The following is a 22,449-nucleotide window of genomic DNA, read 5'->3' on the forward strand; positions in this document are numbered from 1 at the left end:
TTTTTTTAATTTGAGACAGGTTCTTGCCAAGTTGCCAAAGCTGACCTTGTATCTTCCTGCCTCAGCCTCCCAGAGTGCTGGGATCACAGGCATGCAGTACCTCACCTAGCTTGATTGAGGAGATTTTTGAGTTTGGCATGACTATAGACTTGCTTTGTGTATAGCCAGAACAATAGGGCCAGTTCCTATGAAGGAGTTTCCCTTGGTCGTGCTGAGAGCGTGTGCTTCTAATAGTTTTAAACTTTTGTTCAGTTTCCCCTTTATGAATCACAGGACATATATTTTAGTGCTTGGCTGTAAATTTATGAGGGTGATCTAGATGGTTGATGAAGGTCACTTTTTCACTTAAATATTCCATTGTATGCCATGTGCTGTTCCCTCTGCCTTATATGCAGGAGTCTCTGCCTTGTAGGCAGGCTGGAGAGGGGAGCTGTAACTTCTCACATGTGCATCCTCTTATGTGCTGTGGTTACTCAAAAAAACGCTAGATGGACGGGCAGGTGGATGAATGGATGGATGAGCAGATAGATTGATAGGATGGATGGATGGATGGATGGATGGATGGATGGATGGATGGATGGAGAGTGGATGGGTGTTGGATGGGTGGATGGGATGGTGAGTGGATGGGTGGTGGATGGATGGATGGGGAGTGGATGGGTAGTGGATGGGTGGATGGGATGGTGAGTGGATGGGTGGTGGATGGGTAGATGGATGATGAGTGGATGGGTGGATGGGATGAGTTGATGAATGGATGATGGGTGGGTGGGTGGGTGGTGGATAGATGGATAGGATGGGTGGATGGTGGGTATGTAGATGGTCAGCCACTTGTGGTTCTTGTCAAACAGAACTCACATTTGTAGTTAATCGGGACTTTTTATTCTGGGTTTTACTAAAGTTGACACATTTGGCTTTATTATCTGATTCAAGGAGTCTGGAAGTGAGGAAGGAGTTGAGGTCTCTAGTCAGAATCCTTTCTTACTCTGTAGTGGAAGCCACTGCTTTTGATTCCCAGTCTCTTGCGCAGAGCTCCTGTGGCGAGCTGGAACTCTTTCTGGAACAGATGCCAGGTGGCATTCTGAGGTAGTAGGGCTGTCCCCCTTTGACATTTATTTTTACAGATAAGAAGGCACTGGGGTGGCCTCTGCGATAAAGTAATATTGAGTTACTCTCCTGGATAGAAGTATTTGAGTAGAAGTGGGGATCTCATTATTTGCTACCAATTTCCCAAGGTACCCCACATCCTTAGTGTCTTGACTGTGGAATTGGAGAGGAGGGTCTGCCCTTGACTTTTCATATTGGTTTGTTTTGGTGACAGGGTATCACTATGTAGTTCAGACCGCCTCAACCTCCTGAGTGCTAGGATCTTGACTTCAGTTTGAAATGTGTTTAAGAGTACTTTGGTTGCATGCGTTCTTTCTCACTCGCTCACTTGCTCGCATTTATTTATTTGGTACAAGGTCTCACTACACAGCTCAAACTCAGTGATTTTTCTGTCTCAGCCTCCCTAGCACTGGGATTATTTTAATGCGCCAGCATATACGGTTTCAGTGGCTGGCACCGCGCTTGGCCGCAGTGGCAGGCAGTACCAGGGATCGAACCTGGGTCCTTGGACTTGGAAGGCAGGCACTTTGACTGCTGAGCTATGTCCCCAGCCCATGGTTGCTCTTTGTAATGGAACAGCGACCTCCACGTTAGCCTGAATCCAAAGCACAGCGACGTTACCCTCGTGGGCCGGGCGCCGCCTGGCTCTGCCAGCCCCACCCGCGGCTCCTGACCACGTCCTCTCTCCACAGCCAGTGGTTCAGCGTGCTGAGCCAGGTGCACGCGTCCACCGACCAGGAGATCCGGGAGATGCACGACGAGCAGGCCAACCCGCAGAACGCCGTGGTGAGCGGGCGCAGGGGTCGCCAGGCTGCAGGAGGGCGGCCGGCAGCTGCCACTCGACTTTCTCTTTAAAGCAAAAGCATAATAATTAGAGAGAGAAGCAGGGTGCACGCTCCTGACATCAAGGGAGCGGTGGCACTTGGGCTTAGGAGATTGGGCGGGTGCAGAGTGTCTCACACAGAAACAGAGGCAGAGGGTCCGGCTCTAGAAAGAAAGCTTTTTTCCCTCCTGAGAAAACGTGAAGTGTGAAACAGCAAAAGACCATGGCACCGGTTGGAAAACCCATGCCATTGAAAGAAGTTCATAAAGCGCTTGCACAGAAGCTATTTGGAGACCAGGACAGATTCCTAATCCCCCAGGGACAGACCACAGGTGCTGCCCTGTTTTGGGTCTGTCTGCGTTCTCTGAGCAAAGTGCAGCTTTCTAGAAAACGCTTAATTCCCAGTCAGCCCAAAGGCACCTTGGCTGGCACGTGGGGCGCGCGGCCATGGGGGGGGGCGCGGCCATGGGGGGGCGCGGCCATGGGGGGGGCGCTGCTGTGGCCCAGGCCCGCTTGCGGCCGCTCACTCTGCGCTCTGCCCCACCCTCCCCAGGGCACGCTGGACGTGGGGCTGATCGATTCCGTGTGTGCCTCCGACAACCCCGACAGGTGAGCTCCGGGGTGGGGACCAGCAGAAGTGATTTGCAGCCGGGTGGGGTGGCACACACCCATGATTCCGGCTCTCTGAAGGCTGAGGCAGGAAAAGCTCGGTGTGTTCAAGGCCAGCCAGAGCTACATGCTGAGACTTCAGACAGCAGAAAGCCCCCTGAGAGGGTGGGTTTGAAACAACAGCAGCAACATCCCAGGAGCGTTGTCTGCTGGGATAGAGAAGCAAGCCGGGTGCAGGCCCGCAGGGTGACGCACGGGAGGCTGCAGTCGCTCTCGCCAAAGGTAATGCCAGATTTGAGGAGGACTTTGATCGTGATGTGCACATAGAGTATGAATAAGCCACACCCCAGCATTTTTTTCCTTCCCATTTCTGCTTTTTCCATGCCCTGAAAATAGCTTGTTCTTTTTTTTTTTTTTTTTTTTAAGAATTATATTTATTTATTTATTTATTTATTTAGTGTCCGTGGCCAATTCAGCCCACCAGAGGGCGGGGCTGGCTGGCATGTGGTGCTGGGGGACTGAACCGTGGTCCCTGTGCTTTGCTTAGCTTAGCTTGTTCTAAGTAGGTGCTTTAGACCACTGAGCCATCTCACCAGCCCAATAGCTTGTTCTTAAGTCCTGTTCTCTGGTGGCAGATCCACTTTGGAGTCTTAGTAGCCATGAGCTTTGTCTTTACTGCCTGTCAGTTCCCCACAGTACTGGTCACGATTGTGTACAGCAAACATGGACAAATAAAAATAAAAAAAGGCAAAATCCTCACTGACGTGAGAGGGCCAGGGAGATGGCTCAGTGGAATAAGCACCTGCTTGGTAAGCACAGGGGCCTGAGTTCAATCCCCACTTCTGGAAGAAGAAAAAAAAAAAAAAGATTTCACTGGCGTGAGGCCCGGACGTCCCCCGTACCTGCGTTGCCCAGCTGTATTCCAGGGTGCTGATTTGGTCAGATCTTAAAAATAGGTAAATAGGCTTTAAGGAGCTGTTCCATGTGGAGCTGTTTCGCCCTGTTGTTCAATGTCTTGGTTAACTCTGCTGTTGTTAAGGTGAAATATCTGACAGCCAAAGCTGAAGGAGGAAAGGTTTATTGCAACCCACCATGCGAGAGTTCAGTCCTTCACGGCTGGTCCTGAGGCAGAGAGGCCTGGTAACATGGCGGGGAGAAGCAGTCCATGGCAGAGCAGACAAAGGCCGAGAACAGCAAGCCGCAGCGGCCACAGCCTGCCTTGTCTCTGTCCCTTTATATTCTGTCTGTGCCATAGCCTATTGATAATGCCACCCACACCCTTAATCCCAGCATCACAACCTTAATCCTAGTATCATACCTCCTAATCCAGCCACCTTCGAAACTCCCCACGTACGACCCCATGAAGCTCTGGGATGACATCTGAATTTATTAGTAACAGTAAATATTCTACTTGTGAGAAACAGCAGAAAGACAGAAAGGAGTGGGCCGACAGACAGACAGAGATTGATTGCTCTAAGAGGAGCAGAGTGCGAAATAAAACTGAGTTCGGTCCTTGGTTGATAACCACCCAGCCTTTATTGACCTGTTTGTGTCTCTGTCCCAAAAGAGAACCTTTCTCTGTTGTTGCTTTGTGGTCTGTGTATTAAAATGAACAACAAAAAACATCTTGTGGCTGGCAGTTAAGTCCCTGTGCTACTGTCACCTTCCTCAGCTGTGGCTCTTCTGACCTGCAGACCTGTTGTTTCCTGTAGTAACCTGGACTGTCCGTCTGATGCTCACTCCTCTGCCTTATACCAGAATCCAGTACCTGGGTGTGATCTCAGCAATCAAAGCCGAAATTCTTACTGGGGCATGGCTTGTCTTTGTTTGCCCAGACTCCTTCCCTGCAGCATCTTACTCCGATTTTTCTTTCAAGTGTTGCCCTTTTCCCTTCTCAGCTATAGAAAAACCTTTTTTTTTTTTTTTTTTCCAGAAGACTCCACTTCAACCCTTGTACGTTGATTTCCCTGCCCACCACAGTCCAGTTAAACTTTTTCTTGCACTCAGCTAGTGCTTCACTGAAGTAATCGCTTGAAACTTGCCAGAGAGAACTCACACTCCATAGTTTGGGCAATTAGAGAAATTAATGGGGCGCAGCCTGCAGTAGGCTCAGAGCTTTGCCTTAGGCCAAGAGCCACAACGAATGTAAATTTCCATTATCCTGCCCCCTGACTGGGGCATGCGCAGCCTTGCACCCCTAGATCACTTCAGAAACACAGACCTGGTAGCTTTTTGTGCCAGGCGTAGCGCAGGACAAGCACTGTTCAGCTTCCGCCCATTTGCCAACCCTCTTCCATTGTCTGAATTTGCTATTTCATTCCTGGCCCACAGACATATCCCAGGCAACATCCAGAGGCAGAAAGAAGTTGGCTTTGGGGAAACATAAGAAATATACAAATTTTAAAAATCCCCCCATGGCTACTTTATTTAGCCTTACCAGAATTGAGTCTCATCTGGCAGGTTCCGCATAGAGGACCACTTTCCTCCAGGAACCTTCTCAGTGAATGTATTTGAAGGTTAATGTTGGAGCTAAGTCCCGCAGGATGGCGCAGAGTCGGACTGAGCGTAACGCGCGAGCGGCACGAGTGGGTCGAGTGTGTCCTTGTGACCGCCGTGCCGAGCGCACCTTCTCGGTGCCGGAGGCGGAGCCGCCGAGCACAGCGCCCGCTCAGGCCTTGCGACCTCTCTCCCGGCCCGCAGGCGCAACGCATTCGTGATCATCACGGCCAACCGCGTCCTGCACTGCAATGCCGACGCGCCCGAGGAGATGCACCACTGGATCACGCTGCTGCAGCGCTGCAAGGGCGAGGCGCGCGTGGAGGGCCAGGAGTTCATCGTGCGAGGTGCCCCCGTGCCTGCCGCGGACAGCAGCCGCGCTCCCTCCCGGAGCCCTTAGAGTTGCTTTGGCTCCTGTAGAAGTTTTTAAAAATAATACGCAACGCTCCCAGCCCTTTTCCAGCAAATGGGCTGTGTTTGTATAGTGCGGCCTGTGATACGAGTAACGGCGTGGGCCCTGGAGTTTCTCCTGGTTGCTTTACTGAGCTTTGCTGCCCCACCCCAAGACGCCAGGCAGGCACCCCCCACCCAGCGCCTGTAGTTGCGAGCTCACCTGAGCCTTCCTTTCCAGGGTGGCTGCACAAAGAGGTAAAGAACAGCCCGAAGATGTCCTCGCTGAAACTGAAGAAGCGCTGGTTCGTCCTGACCCACAACTCTCTGGACTACTACAAGAGCTCGGAGAAGCACTCGCTGAAGCTGGGCACGCTGGTTCTCAACAGCCTCTGCTCCGTCGTGCCTCCGGACGAGAAGGTCTTCAAGGAGACAGGTAATCAGGAGGCGGCAGCGTTCTGGAAGCAGCCGCGACCCTTGGTCACCCGCCTGCGAAGTGCGCAGGAGGAGTCTGCTGAGGGCAAGAGACTAAACCTGCGGGCACAGAGCATCCGCCTGTGGGAGGCCTCGGGTTTGCACGCGTGTGTTTTTTCTTTTCCCCATTATGTATCCAACAAAGGTAAATCCTGCCCATGAACTTAGCCTCGTGCGGAACATGACAGGCACGTGGACTTCGAGGTGATTGTTTTTGTTTTGTTTGTGAGGCAGCATCTGGGTGTTTACATCCTGCAGGCCTCAAACTCAGTGATCCTCCCTCCCAAGTGCGCGTGCCAAGCACGAGTCTGGTGTGGCTTTGTTTTTCCTTTTCTGTGGTGTTATAAAAGTGTTTCTTCTGGAAGATTGCTATTTAGATTTTTATTTCTTGTGGTTTTGTGCTGTTTTTAACAGTAGTTGCTCTGTGCACGTCAGCTTAGGGAATCTGCGGTGTTTCTGTGAACACAGAGCCCGCTTAGCCCAGGGGTTTCTGCTGGAAAGGGCAGGGGAGCTGAGGGGACACCTCTCACAGGGAGTGGAAGGAAAGTCAGAACCCGAGGGCTGTTCGTATGCCTTCTCCAGAAATGTGTCCCTAGAAGGGACATTAGCCTGCTCCTGCTCTCTGTGAGAACAAGTATCACCATTTATGTGTTTAGTTCTGGGTTTCTTGTCTGAATATCTGTGGTCACCTCTCCTGGAAACTGCACAGTTTGAGGAGCACATGGCATTTGTGCCAGACACAGCACAGAGAAGACTCAGCAGCTGTCAGAGTAAATGACTGATTCATTGAGGGCCAAGAGGACGGAGGCTTCTATGATGCTGAATTTGTGGGACTGGTACCAGAGCATCATCTCCACGCAGGAGGCCGATGCCAGCATGTCCCTGCTGCCACTGTCCTTCCAGGGTATTGGAACATCACTGTGTACGGGCGCAAGCACTGTTACCGGCTATACACCAAGCTGCTCAACGAGGCCACCAGGTGGGCCAGCGCCATTCAGAATGTGACTGATACCAAGGCCCCAATAGACACCCCAACCCAGCAGCTGATCCAGGACATCAAGGTGAGTGCCTCAGGGTCAGGCCCGCTCCGTGTTTATCCCTCCATCACAATTAGTGCTTCGTTAGTCTTGGGCTAAGACCCAACTGTGACACTTTAACTGAAATTTTACACAAAAAATGTTTTGCCTGTGAGAAGTTGTTAGGGGCTGCGGCTGAGGGAATTCTGGTCACTGGGCCCTGGAAGCAGAGGGAGGTCTGCAGTTCGGGCTCTGCGGCTGCCCAGATGGCCAGGGATGACTTCCCTGTCACAGGTTCTAGCTCGGGTCCAGCTGGGGACCCAAAAGTTCTATTCCCACTGTACAGTTTCTAGAGCACTCAAATAGATTCTCAGAAAGCCCAGGTAGAACATTCTAGAACTCTCAGTCAGTGACTCCAGATATCCAGGAGCTCCAGGTCTCTGGGTTAATAGTGACTATGTTGGGTTGTAATTTCCTGCCTAAAAGTTGAATGGCCCAGTAATTCTGTGTCAGTTGGAGGATCCAGTGATTAAATGACAGGTACAAGCAAGGCTTTCCAGTTGTGTTCACGGAGCTGTCAACCCCTGATGCCGGACCCAGTCAGCCATGACAGAAGAGATCCTAAAACAAAGGCAACTCGGTGTTGCTCAAAGCTTTGGCGGATCCCAGGGTACCAGATACAAACGGGCTCACTTTCAGCCTTAAAATGAATTAGTTTTTTTGGTTTTGGGGAGATATTTTGAGAAAGGAGTTTTTTTTAGAAGAAAATTTATCACCCTTCAAAGCTGTAGCACATCTATTTTTATATTCTATGATTACTAATTCAGACATTCAAAGGATAAATGTAATGTTCCTGCTGCACAGTGATGCCCTTTAAGAAGTGAGACAAATTGCCCTAATTAAGTCCACAGAGCACTTTTAAAGTAATTTAAAATTTTTTTTTTTTCTGGCTTCCTATTGGATGTTATTGGAAAGTTATATAGTGGGAATGAAATGACTGACAGAATGCTTCCTCATCACTTCTCCAGCTTTTCTGTGTATTCAAAGCTCTGGAAGTCACTCGGCCTTTTCAAATCCCAGATTTTAGGGCAGGTGGACGTAAGGAGAGAGTCCTCATGAACAACCATGTGTGGCATTCTAGGTACAGAGAAAACAAAAGAACTAGCAAAACATACTTTTTCTGTTTACATTTTATGTATTTGGTGTAGGATCTTACTATGAGCTCAGACTCACAGCGATCCTATTTTCAGTCTCCCCAGCGCTGGGATTATAGGTGTGCCACTACACCTGGACTTGGTGGCTGGTTCAGCGAGCCTGTGGGCAGGGTTGGTGGGGCACATGCCAGGGATGGAACCTGGGCCCTTGTACTTTCCTAAGCAGGAGATTACACCGCTGAGCTTTCTCCACGATCCCCAAGCAAAATGTACTTTTAAAATGAAGGGTGGGTAAAGATACCATGGCAAACAGCTAAATCTTTACAGTGTTCCAACTTTGAAGTTAAGTGTATATATATTCTGCAGGGGGTAGTTTTAATAACGGGACTACAGTATATGCACCTGAAACAGAAAGAGCTGCAGAAGTAGCTGTAATTTGTCTTGAAACACAAATTGTATGTCTTTGTCCTTAAAATCATTTATGCTGGAAGCGATTGGACAGAGGAGTGTAGAACTGACACACCATAGTACCTTAGCCTGCCATGAAGCAGGTCCAGCCTGACTCATGTGTAGGAGAATGGGCGCACCTGGAGACCACGCTGGAACGTGGGATCGATCAGACGCACAAGCTTAGCTAGTACATGGTTCTCCTAGAAGAAGCCCAACACACAAATAAATTCAAGAGCAAGACAAAAGAATAGTGAACAGGAAGATGGAGCTTTTGCACATGGAAAGGGGACAAAGAGGCAGAGGGTGGGGAAGGGCAATGAAAAGCAGCTACGCGCGGTGGGGCGCAGCTCCCTGCAAGGAAGTGCCGCACTGGCGCGCGTCTGCCTGGCCTCCCGGCCTGCCGGCCTGCCTCCTCTGCCATCGTCCCTGTGCTTCCAGGAGAACTGCCTGAATGCCGACGTGGTGGAGCAGATCTACAAGCGGAACCCCATCCTGCGCTACACCCACCACCCGCTGCACTCGCCACTGCTGCCGCTTCCCTACGGAGACATCAACCTCAACCGTGAGTCCCGGGCCCTGCGGCTTCGGAGCTGTTTGGATTCAGAAACTGTGAGCACTAGGGAAGCATTCCACGGGGCCAGGGATGGCAGCGCTGCCCTCGGTGCAGAGTGGCCTGCGATGTGCAGGGCCCCCACCCGCCCCAGGACCCTGGCTGAGGGGTGGCCGTTCGCGGAGGTGCACACGCCCACCCTCGCTGAGTGCACCGCGTGAGGGGCAGCGCTTGTTAGAAAACGGGCTTTGGGTTAGTGGATTCTCCCAGCTGCTTTGGTTACTCTTGTTGCTAGGACAAAGTATGAGGTATGCACAGCTTAATGGGAGACAGTGATTGTGGGCGACAGGCTGTGACGGTTTCCATCCATGGTGGCTGGCATGGTCCAGGGGTCTGGGAGCTGCTCACAGCACAGAGAACAGGAAGCAGGGTGAAGGGGAGCTGGGGAAGGGCCACGCCTTTCCAGGCCGGCCACACCCAACAGCCTGCGTCTTCTGGGTCAGGCCACGCCTCTTCCGGGTCAGGCCCCGCCTCTTCCGGGTCAGGCCCCGCCTCTTCCGGGTCAGGCCCCGCCTCTTCCGGGTCAGGCCCCGCCTCCTAATAGCAAGCCTGCTTTGGGTGCCCATAAACTAGTCATCTTCCAAAAGCCCAGCTCAGGAGCGTTTAAGGCTGTGGCAGGACAGCTAGAGCTAAACCATGACGCCAGCTGTAGGCTCATGGGTCTCCTGGGCATGTTTAGAGAGCCTAGGCTAAGCTATGACAGTGGACAGGCCAGAGCATTTTTTTCTGGTGTTTTTCTGGACGTTGGACTCAGGCCTCGCATATGCCAGGCAGGCACTCTAGTGCTCATCTGTGAAAAACAGCAGCGTGCCCTTTTTTGGTTTTTCTTTTTCAATAATAGAGTTGTACAGTGCAGGTCAGGCAGGCCTTGATCTCAGTATGTAGCCCAGGCTGGCTTGAAATTTGCGGTGATCTTCCTGCCTCAGCTTCCCAGCTGCTGGCAACGCAGGCATGCGCCACCACGCCCAGCTTCTGTGCGTTTTTGACTTCATGGTAATTTCAAGTTAGAATGGATTTATCAGGAATGCTTCCCCATTTAAATTAAAGAGTATCTCTACAGAGAAAGAGATCTTAAAACAATTTTACATGCTAAGTATGAAACCTGTTGAGCCATACAATTTGCTTTTTGGGTTTGTTTTTGTTTTTGTTTTTGTTTTTTTTGGCGAATCAAACTCAAGACCTCGCACTTGCCAGGCAGGCACTAATGGGTGAGCTGTATCCCCGGCCCCATACACTACATTTTAAAGGCTCTACTTTCAGGGATCATTTCTATAGTATGTTACTAGAGAAGTTTCTCTGATCATGTAGAGTACCATACACTAGGTTTTAAATGAGCATTTTATGGACCAGAGAGTTCAGTTATAAACTGAACATGATGGTGCATATCAGTAATCACAGCACTTTGGGGAGGCTGACACGGGATGGAGGCCAAGTTCAGTAAGCCCAGCTGGGACAGTTCAGCAGCTTGGTGAGACCCTATCTTAAAATTTTTTAAATTTAAAAATGGGGATGCCTGGGGAGGTAGCACTATTTACTGGCCTAGATCCCTAGAATTCAAAAAACCAAGTTTCAAGGCAGTGTGACCCCCGCTGCTCTCAGGCCTTGTGTGTGCAGAGCTGGCTCCCATGCCTCCCCCGTCCTTCTGTGCCCTGCTCAGGAGCCCTCTCCCATGCCCCGGGGTGACACTGTCGCTTGCCTTCCTAGTGCTCAAGGAAAAGGGCTACACCACCCTGCAGGACGAGGCCGTCCGGCTCTTCCACTCGCTGCAGCAGCTGGAGTCCATGGCCGACCCCGTGCCTATCATCCAGGGCATTCTGCAGACGGGCCACGACCTCCGGCCCCTGCGGGACGAGCTGTACTGCCAGCTCATCAAGCAGACTACCGGCGTGCCACAGCCGGGCAGCGCGGGCCACCTGTGCAGCTGGCAGATCCTCGCCTGCCTGGGCTGCACCTTCCTGCCCAGCCGCGGGATCCTCAAGTACCTCAAGTTCCACCTGAAGAGGTGAGGGCCGCGCGGCCGGGCAGGGACCGGGCCTCCTGCTGCAGCAGCTGGCTGTGTGGTGCTGAGGTGCGCCCTGCACTCAGCATGGGGTCTGTGAGGCACAGACAGCGGGAAACTGACTGGGTTTTTTTTTAATAATATTTAAGCATTTCATTTTATTTTCCACATTCATTCATTTATTATTGTTTTCTTAAGACAGGGTCTCACTGTGTAGTTAAGGTTGATCCTGAACTCACCATGTAGCCCAGGCTGGCCTTGAATGGGACATGCTCCTCCTGTCTTGGCCTGAGTGCTAGGGTGACAGGAGTACTCCCCTATGTCTGACTCGACACATTTTTATTTCTTATTTTACTAGTTTTTGTTTTTATTGCTAAATGTTCACTTGCTTAAGCGGTTGTTAATGTCTGCCTGAGGTTTCCAGTGTGACGCTGTGGGGTATATTTTAATTGCACAGTGGGCAGAGGTGGGGCTGTGGGAAACCCTTCCCATGATTCTGGAGCCAGATTCTTCTGCGGAGGAGCTGTGCAAGCCCTGGCCATTCAGTTTTTCCCTGTTCAAACCACGAAGGCGAAGCTGTTTGCCCTGGCACCACTGGGGGGCGCCCCCACTCCGCTCCCAGGCCTGCTGGCCTGCTGGCCTCACACCCTGCTGACTGTCCCCCTTTCTGCCGTAGGATCCGCGAACAGTTTCCAGGAACCGAGATGGAAAAATACGCCCTCTTCATCTACGAGTCTCTGAAGAAGACCAAGTGCAGGGAGTTCGTGCCCTCCCGCGATGAGATCGAGGCGCTGATCCACAGGCAGGAGATGACGTCCACGGTGTACTGCCACGGCGGGGGCTCCTGCAAGATCACCATCAACTCGCACACCACAGCCGGCGAGGTGAGGCTGTGCCACCCTGCAGCAGCCTCGTGGGCAAAGTGGTGGCATGAGCCTGGCACTCGGGAGGCTGGAGCAGGAGGATCCATGCGTGTACTAGGCCAGCCCAGGCTACATGGCAAGAAGAAGCAAACGAGAAGATGAGTGGGAACACTTGTGCCAGGGTGCCCGAGACAGAATCCTGCTCACCTGGGTGGCGGCTGTTTGGCCCTGGCAGGGCAGGGGGGGATGTGTGTGATGTCCCTTCTGCAGTGTTCTGGTGCCATACGAATAGGGAGACATAGGGCAGAAGAGCACTTTTGCAGCTTTTCTTTTTGCTCCCCCATTCAACTGATTCTCGTTTAGCCCCTTGCTCAGGTTTTCTTTCTCCCCATATTGGGGCCAGTGCTTTTCTTTTTCTTTTCTTCTTTTTTTTCCGGAACCAGGGATTGAACTAAGGCCCTTGCGCTTGCCAGGGAAGCGCTTATTCCACTGAGCCATCTCCACAGCCCCACTTTTCCTTTTCCAAACTTAGCCCTTTCTTTTTTTTCCCCTAGTGCCAGAAGTTGAACTCAGGACCTTGCACTTGCCAGGCAGGCGCTTGTGCTGCTGAGTGATATTCCTGGGCCTTTTGTTTTGTTTTTTGACACAGCATCTTGCTATGTAGCTCCAACCAGCCTTAATCTTGCAGTAATCCTCCTGCCTCAGCCTGCCAAGTGCTGGGATCGCTGGTGTGTGAGCGTCACCACACCCAGCTCTACATTTAGCATTATGCCAGGGAGGTAGCTCAGTGGAATAAGTGCCTGCCTGGCAAGTGTAGGGTCCCAGGTTCTATCTCTGGTACCACAAAAATGCATGAATGAATTAATTAATTTAGCATTATGAAGCGCTGGCCAAGAGTAACCAACATAATGAATCCCCACCAGCTTCACTTGAAGTCATCACTCTGTATTGCGTTTGAGGTCATTTGTTAGAGAAGCACAGAATGCTCGCATTTTGTCTGCTTTTTCAACAAATGCAGAGTTGTAAGAAATAGCTCTGCCTTGGATCCTGTTGGTGGCCGTAATACCCTGTTCCGTTTTGTCAGGGGAAAGACAAAACGAACTTCCAGAGAAGCAGGGGAGAGGGCCGGCCTGGGGGTGGTGGCTGGGTGGTGGCTGGTGGCCCCCATGAGCTAGCCCACCACGCATGCATGCCGCTGCTGTCCCACAGGTGGTGGAGAAGCTGGTCCGAGGCCTGGCCATGGAGGACAGCAGGAACATGTTTGCGCTGTTCGAGCACAATGGGCACGTGCACAAGGCCGTCGAGAGCCGCACCATTGTGGCGGACGTGCTGGCCAAGTTTGAAAAGTGAGTTCCCCCCTGCGAGAGCATGCAGAGCGTGTGGCAGAGCTGGGGTCGGCACTGCAGGTCTGGGCCCGCCCAGCCACCGGCTTCCCAGGCGGAGCAGGTCCAACTCCTGGTCTCGTTCCTGGAGGACGTTGTGGTCTCAAGGATGGTTTCATGATGCCTGTTACTGAGCACTCGAGAGGCTGAGCAGGAGGGTGGCCCTGAGTTCAAGGCCAGCCAGGGCTGCAAATTAAGCCACTGTCTCAAAAAAGGCACATCTGGAATACTACTTCTGGCTTCATAGCCCCTAAATAGCACTGAGTGCCTTCCTGCTCAACAAAAGCGCAGCCTTCGGAGAAGAGGATCCAGTTTTCCTAGTGCTGTCGTAATTCACTTGAAGGTGGGGAAAGGGAAGGAAGGGGGAGCAGCTCTTCGGCACATGGCCTCCCTGGTGCTGTAGATCAGGCCCTCCAGAAAAGCCCTCCTGGCAGCGTGTCACTAAGGCTGTCGCTTTTCCCGAAGTGGGGCCAGGCTTTGCGTCTGCTCGGGTAAAGCCGGCCAGCAGCTCTGCAAGGCTCTGCCGCTGTCCCCCATCCTCCCACCCCACATGTCCCCAAGGGTCACCTGGGGTGCCCGGGTTATGCATCCTTCCAGAGAACGCGCCATGTGGGTCCCCCCAGGGCCGACTGCCCTTGGTGTCTGAGTCTGTCCTGACCTCTGCCCCAGGCTGGCTGCCACACCTGACGCAGGGGACTTGCCCTGGAAATTCTACTTCAAACTCTACTGCTTCCTGGACACAGACAACGTGCCGAAGGACAGCGTGGAGTTTGCGTTCATGTTTGAGCAGGTAAAGGGGCCTCAGGACGCGGCTTCCTTGACTGGGAGCAGGAGAGAAACTGGTCACTCCCAGGGATCTGTCAACTGCTGGTCCTTAGAAATGACAGCCAGAGCTTCGTGTGTTGGTGAACACCTATAATCCCAGCACTGGGGAGGCTGAGGCAGCGAGATGGGAGTTCGAGGCCAGCCTGGGCTACATAGCGAGAGACCCAGTCTCAAGTCGGTCAGACTCCTGCGGCCAGCAGGAGGTGCCTCGCAAAGACGCAGCCCGCAACCCTTGTTGCGTTCGTTAGGTGAGACTAAGCCACATCTTACCTAAGCTTCCCTGCTAAGAGCTGTTGTATTAGGGCGGGGACGTAAGAATAAAGCCCGCGGTCTGCGGTCTGTACTGTGCCCCAGCGCAGAGGGAAGTTGGGTTGGAGGCTGTAAGGCTGGGGTCAGATTTTCTGGTTTCGACCTCCGGTTTCCACTCCTGCGCTTTGGCAGCCTTCGCCGCTGTTGTGCGTGGGGAGCTGGCGCATGCGCACGACGCGTCTCGGCTGCTCCCTCCGCCCCTGGTTCCCGAAGCCCTTTGCGGACGGTCTGCCGCTGTGTTTCCTGTTACCGTCTTTCATCTAGTTCAGTTTATTCTCTGGGTGTTGCACAGAGGCGAGATCTGGCACTAGTGAGCTTGTGTGTAGGATTTGCTTCTCTTAGCACTGTGGGCGCAAGGTGCGCCTGTTCTACAGATGGCTCGCTTACCCTTCTTCATGGCAGGGTAGTGCCCCGCGGTGTGCACCTGCCAGGCTTTCCTGGTCCGTTCTCCTGTGCAAGCTTCAGCTACTGTGCCTCTGCTGCTGTACACGTGGGTGTGCGTGGGTCACTCGTGCAGTGTGGCCTTAACCCTTTCGAGAAGGAGCGCAGCTAGGCAGATTGGAACTCTAGCGGCAGGACGCCCCACCACCTGCCCTCCTGACTGTCGCCCCACAGGCCCACGAAGCGGTGATCCACGGCCACCACCCGGCTCCAGAGGAGACGCTGCAGGTGCTGGCGGCGCTGCGGCTGCAGTACCTGCAGGGCGACCTCACCTCGCAGGCGACCGCGCCGCTGGAGCCCCTAGAGCAGCTGGAGCAGGTGTACTCGCTGCGCAGGCTGTACGCACGCGTGCGCCAGGCCGCCCAAGGCGCGGCAGGGGAGCGGCTGCAGCGCCGGCGCACCAGCTTCCTGGACAGCACCCTGCGGCGCAGCCTGCGGCCCGGGTCCGCGCGGTCCAGGGAGGATGGGCAGGCGCTGGACCTGTGGCTGCAGGAAGAGCTGGGCAGCGTGCGGGCTGGCGTGCTAGACAAGTGGCGGAAGCTGCAGGGCCTGAGCCAGGAGCAGGCCATGGCCAGGTACATGGCCCTCATCAAGGGGTGGCCCGGCTACGGCTCCACCCTCTTCGACGTGGAGGTGAGGAACCCGCGCGCTCCCTCCTCCTTCCTCCAAACATTTCCTTAATATTAGGAAAATTATATATGGTGTTTGTTTTTGGTTTTTGTTGTTGTTGTTTTTGTGGCTTAGGCTGCCTGAGGGGCAGGTCTGGTAAGGCAGGTAGAGCTGGGAATGGAACCATGGTGTCCTGGTCCTGCCTTTGCATGAGCAGGCGCTTGAACAGCTGAGCTAAGGGCAGGATCCATTATAAACTATTATGGAGCTGTCTTCCTTTGTCTTTTGGAGACAGGGTCTTGCTATGGGGTGCAGGCTGGCCTTGAGCTCGCTGTGCAACCCAGGCTGGCCTCAGCTGGCCTAGTCATCCTGCCTCCACACTGCTGCATCCACTGGCCTGGGCCACCACTCACTTCTCATTTAGGGAAGGGTCTACAGGGTGTTTAGGGTCTCACTACTAGATCTGACTTGTAGTGATCCCCCTGTTTACAGCATCCCAACAGCTGGGATTACAAGCGTGGGCCACCGCGCCCAGTCTCACTACTCTCGAACAGGATGTCAGTTGTTGAGTAAGTTTTAGCTTTTCTTGTGGAAGCTGTAGACTTTTTTAAATGCTGATAAAAATCTGCATTTATAATTTTAGTTCCTTCAGAATTAGATAATACATTAGAAAGGTCTGGTGTCTGATTAAGTAAACTTTCCCCAAAATGGGACCAGAAATGTTCAGACTTTAGAGTTCTTTCAGGCTTAGGGTTGTTTGGGTACATTTTCCACCCACTTGAGCTTGACACACCTGAAAACCTGAGGTTCAGAATGCCCAGGTTCGAGACTGTGAGCGAGCGCCAGTTGGGAGCATCCTACGTCTTGGACTTTCTGAGTGGACGTGCTCACTGTGCTTGGCTTGCCTTTTGGTTTGTCATCACAAGCGTTATCTCTGTGAGGGGAACAAATGGCAGTGAAAGGAGATTTTTTATTTTGTAGTCAGATTTTTTTTTTTTTTTTCCATTTTATGTGTATGGTATAGGGTCTTACTCTGCAGCTCAGACTCGTAGTGATCCTCCTGTTTTCAGCCTCCCAGTACTGGGATTACAAGGATGGGCCACTACACCTGGTCTTGGTCCCTGGCCCAGCACACCCCGGAGGTGGGGCCGGCGCAGCATGAGGGACTGGGGATTGAACCCTGGTCCCTGTGCTTGTCAAAGCAGGTGCTTAGTCTGCTGAGCTATCTTGCTGGTTTTTGTAATCGGAATTTAACAAAGTGATTCATAGTTCTTGTTTTGCTGCTTGTTTTGGTGCTGGGGATTGAAGCCTTCGTACAGCAAGCTGTGTCCCCTGCCCTTGTTTTTTAAATTTTCCCACATGGCCTTGCTGAATTGCAGGGTTCATTTTTGGTTCATTTTTCTTAGTAGCCACTAACTGAAAGAAAACCTAAAAAAAGAAAGAAAGCCTTCCTAATGGTATAGGAGAGGTTTGACTGTCTCAGTTGTACTGTTTATTTATTTTTTCAAAAAAAGGTGTTGCCAGACTGGCTGAATATGAAATCAGACCTTCCTCTTTATGGTGCAGTTGTGTTCAGTCCCTTTGTCACCTTTCCTGGCTGCTCTGTTGTGGGGACACAGGGCTGATGTGAGGGCCGCCTAGACGTGGATAGCCAGGCCCAGATCCTGCCGCAGGCGGCTCCTGGTGTTCAGGGTGCAGTTCTCCCGCCTGCCACCTCGGGATATTCAGTCGAGTTTCTGCACTGACTCAAATGCTGCTTGCACGTCCAAGGTCCCTTAGCACCTCCTCCTGGGTGCTGTTTGGGTTCTGTTAGGTTATTTCTGTGGGGTCTGCTGCAGGTGTGACCAGTGCCCGGGACCAAGTCCCTCCACCTCGCACCTGGGACTCAGGCCCCACTTCCCACCTTCCCACTGTGGTCCTTCAGACCCCGAGCTGTGGCTCAGTCAGTCTTTGGGGCTCTCAGCAGGGAGCCGTTTGCACCAACTAGGCATGAGGCCTGTAAGCTCAGCATTTGGAAGGCTGAAGCAGGAAGATCGCTGCACGTCTGAGGCCAGCTTGAACAACATAGCGAGGCCCTCTCTCCAAATTCAGAAGAGGTCCTTGCTGCTCGCTGTGCAGTTAAACGTGGGCATTTGCACTGAACAGACCCCACCTGGTCCTGCTAACCCGGCCTCTCTCCACAGTGCAAGGAGGGCGGCTTCCCGCAGGAGCTGTGGCTGGGCGTGAGTGCCGACGCCGTGTCAGTGTACAAGCGCGGGGAGGGCCGGCCTCTGGAAGTCTTCCAGTACGAGCACATCCTCTCGTTCGGGGCGCCCCAGGCCAACACCTACAAGATCGTGGTGGACGAGCGGGAGCTGCTCTTTGAGACCACCGAGGTAGGAGCCGCCCCAGGCCTGTGCCCATCTCCCCCTCTCCTTTGGGATACACGGCAGAGCTGGGCGTAGAGGCCCATGCTGCAATCCCAGCAGGCGGGAGGATCTCTGAGCTAGAGGCCCACTGGGGTTACCCAGGGAGACCCTGGCTCAAAATAAAAATTGAAGAAAGAAACCAGATGGGATTAGGAGGAGGTGGCTGGCGTGGGGACGCTGGCTCCTGGGACCCCAGTGTCTGCTGCTCCAGCAGCCTCGCAGCAGGAGACAGAATCAGACAATGCCGGCTGCAGGGCAGAGGTTGGCATCTCTGTGACCTTCCTGACATAGTGCTGGAGCACTGCTGGGGCAACGGGTGCTCTCTGTACGGGTTCCATGAGCGATGTATCGTGGGGGTGCACATTGCATTTGGAGAAGCTACAGCTCCCTTCGCCCTGGCTGAGAGCAGTCTGCTGAGAAGGGGCTCGCTGTGTAGTCCAGCTGGCCTTGAACTTGCGGTGATCCTCCTGCCTCAGCCTCCGGCGTGCTGGGATCCACCCTGGCCTCACATCAGAAGCTGCCAGCCTCTGCAGGGAGGGTAGGAAGGGTAGGGAGGCAAGGGCATGCAGGGTGTCATGACCACATGGGGCTTTGTGTCCCCGGCAGGTGGTGGACGTGGCCAAGCTCATGAAGGCCTACATCAGCATGATCGTGAAGAAGCGCTACAGCACCACGCGTTCCCTGAGCAGCCAGGGCAGCTCCAGGTGAAGGTGGCTAGTGGCGCACAAGGCTCTGACGTCGGCTCGCACCGTGCTGCCGCCTGGACTGCTCCGGTCCTGGCCCGGCCGAGGCAGGCAGAGTTGCCTGGCTCCCTGGAAGCCCTGGGAGGAAGGAGTCTCGGGTCCTTCCACCCCACCAGCTGCAGTGACCATATACTGGGCTGTCAGCAGTCTGCACAATTCCCAAAGCTTTACTAAGATGACACATGCCTTAAAAAAGAGGGGAGAAAAGCCACGCTGCCACCAAAGCAGCCAGAAGTGCCTTAACGTTGCAGACCCAAGCCTCCTTGACCTCGACCTCAACTGTCCTGCTGCAGGGAGCTTGTCCCCGGTGTGCGCGGGGAAGGGCTGTCTGTCCGTCAGTTGTGCACTCATCTCCCCGCCTGATTCCCCCCACAGGGAAGGTGACGCGGGAGGGGCAGTGTGGCCGGAGCGCTGCTGGCAGCCTCCCTGGGGCGCACGTCCACTCCGGGCCTTGCCTCATTTCCGGCGTCTGTGCTGGCACGTGGCGTGTGTTCAGGAACTCACACTTTGATTGCAAGCGTTACACACAAAGGGAAGAGGATGTGCAATGGTGGTTGGACAGTCTGTGTTGTCCTAGTTCCAGTTAGCGTCTTCCCGTCAGGCCTTGAGGTGGTTTGGTTGCCCAGCTGGAGCGCTGGGCTTCCCCTTTGCTTTTGACTGGACTTTGTTCCCCCATGACGAGGTCTGCTGCATCAGGTCAGACCGCAGGCTGCGGAGTGACTGTATTTACAGCGCACTCCCTGCGGCCGCGGAGCTGTTTTTAGACAGTATGAAGTCACTGCCCAGCCTCTCATCTCTAAATCGGTTAAGCTAAAAGAATCCTCTCATTGAAGGTTAGTGTGTGTCCCTCTGCACGGAGGACAGCAGTCGCCGGCTGACCCAGGGGAGTCTCCCTGCCTGAACGATGTGACGGGAACACATCTGAGGCACCTGCATACGGATGTTGAGGCTTCAATAAGACACAAGCATGTTTTATCCTGAGTTTACAGTGGGGTCTGGACAAGGCACCTGTAAATAAATCAGCACCGATGGCCAGAGGCAACATAATCTGGACTTGGACTTTTATTTTTATATGGAGAAATTATAAGGACTTGGGCCATCTAGGTCCAGCACCGTGGCAAACGCAATTTCCCTGACGCCGGCCCTTCACCCTCCTGGCAGCCGCAAGAAAGCAGGTGCTGCCTGTTTCAGAGGCTGACAATAAAGACGTGAGCAACGCACCACTGTGTGGTTTATCGCACCACTGTGTGGCCGACGTGGCTGGGTGAGGGTCCCCACAGATGGCCGATGCTTGCGCGTGACCCACATACCTTCAGTGGTCTCCGTGTGGGTTGGATGGCCTAAGACAACAGAAGTACCGTGGAAACCTTGTCGTCTCGTATTTAGGGCAAAAGGCTGCAGTGTTTGGTCAGATGCAGTTGTATGGCTGTTGTTCTTGGGTTTTTTTCCTTTTTGGTTTTGTTTTTATTTTTTGGCATTTTGCTTTGTTTTGAGACAGGATCTGACTCTGCAGTGTAGGCTGGCCTCAAACTTGCAGTGATCCTCCTGCCTCAGTCTCCCAAGTGCTGGGATCCCAGGCCTGCACCACCATGCCCAGCCGAGTTTTGCTTTGCTGTTTGGTTTTGCTTCCTAACTTGTGGCTGGAGGAGTCCGTGGATGCAGAGCACAGCTGGGAGGCTGCCACCTTGCTCCCGGGACCCGCGGCCTCCCGGGCCCACTCTTCCTTGGAGACAGCAAAGGAGGTGAAAAACCTGGAGCGAAGTCACCCTAATATGCCAGACCGCAGTGGGATGCAAAGTACCCCAGGGACTCCTGCAGCCAGGGGCTGCCCCAGAATCCTCAAGGAGCAGCAGGAAGGCACCCGAAGGTGTGGTCTGCACGTTCATTTTAGGGTACAGAGCGGAGAAGCACCACTCCGGGACCTCCACACCTGAGTTAGAAGGCAGGGGGAGGTGGTCAGGGGCCTGGAGCTGCACTACCACCAGGATGGAGACTTCGGTTTGGATTTGGTTTTCTGGGACAGGGTCTCCGTGCAGTTCAGGCTGGCCTTGAGCTCACTCTGTAGCCCAGCCTGCCCTTGAGCCGGGAATCCTGCCTCAGCCTCGAGTGCTGGGGTTACAGGCCTGCGCTAGCACTCCACGCTCTGGTTTGGTTTTATTAAATTCTTTTTTTTTTTTGGTGGAACCGGGTTTTATTAATTTCTTTTTTTTTTTTTTTCTTTTTGGCAGAACCAGGGATTGAACTCGGGGCCCTTGCGCTTGCCAGGGAAGCGCTTATTCCACGGAGCCATCTCCCTGGCCCTGGTTTTATTAGTTTCTGTTGGCAATGTGGAATACCTATGCTCTCTTTGGGGACTTGATGTGTATGTATGATTCCCTCCCACAGGCACCTGGACAAGCCAGCAACTCTGGCTGGCTTTTAACATTTTATTTAGACATTAGCTGTAGCCTACCAGGCATGGTGACATAGACCTACGAGCTCAGCATGCAGAAGCTGAGCAGAAGGGATGCCAAGAGTCCCCAGGCCAGCCTGGGCTACATAGTAAGTTCAAGGCCAGCCTGAAATACATCGTGAGATCCTGTCTCAAAAAAATAAAAACGGGGGGCTGGAGAGAGAACTCGGTGTTCTAAGAGCCTGCCTGGCACGCACCAGGACCTGGGTTTGATCGGGTACCGTACGCCATGCCGTGGCACACGCCTGTAATCCCAGTGCTGGGGAGGCCACTGCGTAGTGACACCCTGTACCAAATACATAAATAAAAGATTTTCATTTACATTTTAATTTAAAAAACAGAAAGTGGCAGCAGAATGCCTGAGAGGAGCTCTGCATGCCTCGCTAGGTCTCCGGGGTGTTCGCAGCCCGCGGGAACACAGAACGGCGTCATCAGACAGTATGTTAGCGTCCCGTCTGCAGTGCCTGTGCCAGGGCTGGTGGCTGCCCACCGGCTCGTGTGTGCCGTGCCGGCTGGGCAGCTTTCAGCATGGTCCACAGAGTGCCTCTGACGAGCCAGGTGGGAGACAGATGCTTGCAGTCCTGGCACTTGGGTGGCTGGGCAGGAGGACTTCGCTCAAACTCGAGGCCAGTGAGTTCAAAGCCAGCCTGAACTACATACCCAGAGCCTGTCTCAAAAAGAAGAGAATTTAGATAAGAGAGAAAGCTAATCATAAAATGAACTTTTAGCGCCTGCAAGATAGCTCAGCAGAGGGCCCAGGATTCGATCCCTGGCACCACACGCCATGCCAGCCCTGTCTTCTGGGCATGCTGAACCGGTGATGGAGTCCAAGCATGGTGACATGTGTCGTTAATCCCAGTGCTGGGGAGACTGACAGGAGGATCGCTAAGAGTCTGAACTGCATAGTGAGGCCCTGCACAAAAATTAAAATGAACTTCTAAGATGATAGCTTTTAAGTGTTACCAAAAGCACTTAATGTTATGCCCTGGGGATATATCAGCGGCATAAGCACCTGCCTGGCAAGCCCAAGGCCCTGAGTCTCCGTACCAAAAAATAAAAATTAAAAAACATGTTCTGGGGAGATGGCTCAGTAGGATAAGTGCTTGCCTGGCAAGCGCAAGGGCCTGAGTTCAATCCCCGGTTCCACAAAAAAATAAAAAACATTAGTATCTTTAAAAATATAAGAAATAATCCTCTGAGATCAAATCCTCTGGGTTTTTCAATGCTGCAATCTGAACTGAAACCTAAATTAACAACTACATATTAAATAAGTGGAAATTCCTAAGCTAGAATAT

At 53.1% G+C, this 22,449-nt stretch overlaps 1 protein-coding gene and 1 pseudogene across 3 annotated transcripts in view; both read left to right on the forward strand.

Moving 5' to 3' along the window:
* The window catches only part of Myo10 (myosin X), a 237,948-nt gene extending 218,008 nt beyond the window's left edge, over positions 1-19,940 (forward strand). For all 3 annotated transcript variants that reach the window (XM_023704945.1, XM_023704946.1, XM_023704947.1), the window contains 13 exons: positions 1,794-1,887; positions 2,478-2,533; positions 5,234-5,376; positions 5,661-5,855; positions 6,797-6,954; positions 8,952-9,075; positions 10,828-11,125; positions 11,799-12,006; positions 13,195-13,331; positions 14,037-14,157; positions 15,117-15,575; positions 17,735-17,926; positions 18,566-19,940. In XM_023704945.1, coding sequence (XP_023560713.1) covers positions 1,794-1,887; positions 2,478-2,533; positions 5,234-5,376; positions 5,661-5,855; positions 6,797-6,954; positions 8,952-9,075; positions 10,828-11,125; positions 11,799-12,006; positions 13,195-13,331; positions 14,037-14,157; positions 15,117-15,575; positions 17,735-17,926; positions 18,566-18,667 — 2,287 coding nt within the window. In that variant the 3' untranslated portion in view covers positions 18,668-19,940. The remainder of the gene's footprint in view (positions 1-1,793; positions 1,888-2,477; positions 2,534-5,233; positions 5,377-5,660; positions 5,856-6,796; positions 6,955-8,951; positions 9,076-10,827; positions 11,126-11,798; positions 12,007-13,194; positions 13,332-14,036; positions 14,158-15,116; positions 15,576-17,734; positions 17,927-18,565) is intronic.
* On the forward strand, positions 10,368-10,448 carry LOC111813635 (annotated as a pseudogene).
* Positions 19,941-22,449: the final 2,509 nt, after the last annotated feature.

The sequence above is a fragment of the Octodon degus genome, unplaced genomic scaffold (assembly GCF_000260255.1).
Source record: "Octodon degus isolate 3935 unplaced genomic scaffold, OctDeg1.0 scaffold00207, whole genome shotgun sequence".
Classification (NCBI taxonomy): Eukaryota; Metazoa; Chordata; class Mammalia; order Rodentia; family Octodontidae; genus Octodon; species Octodon degus.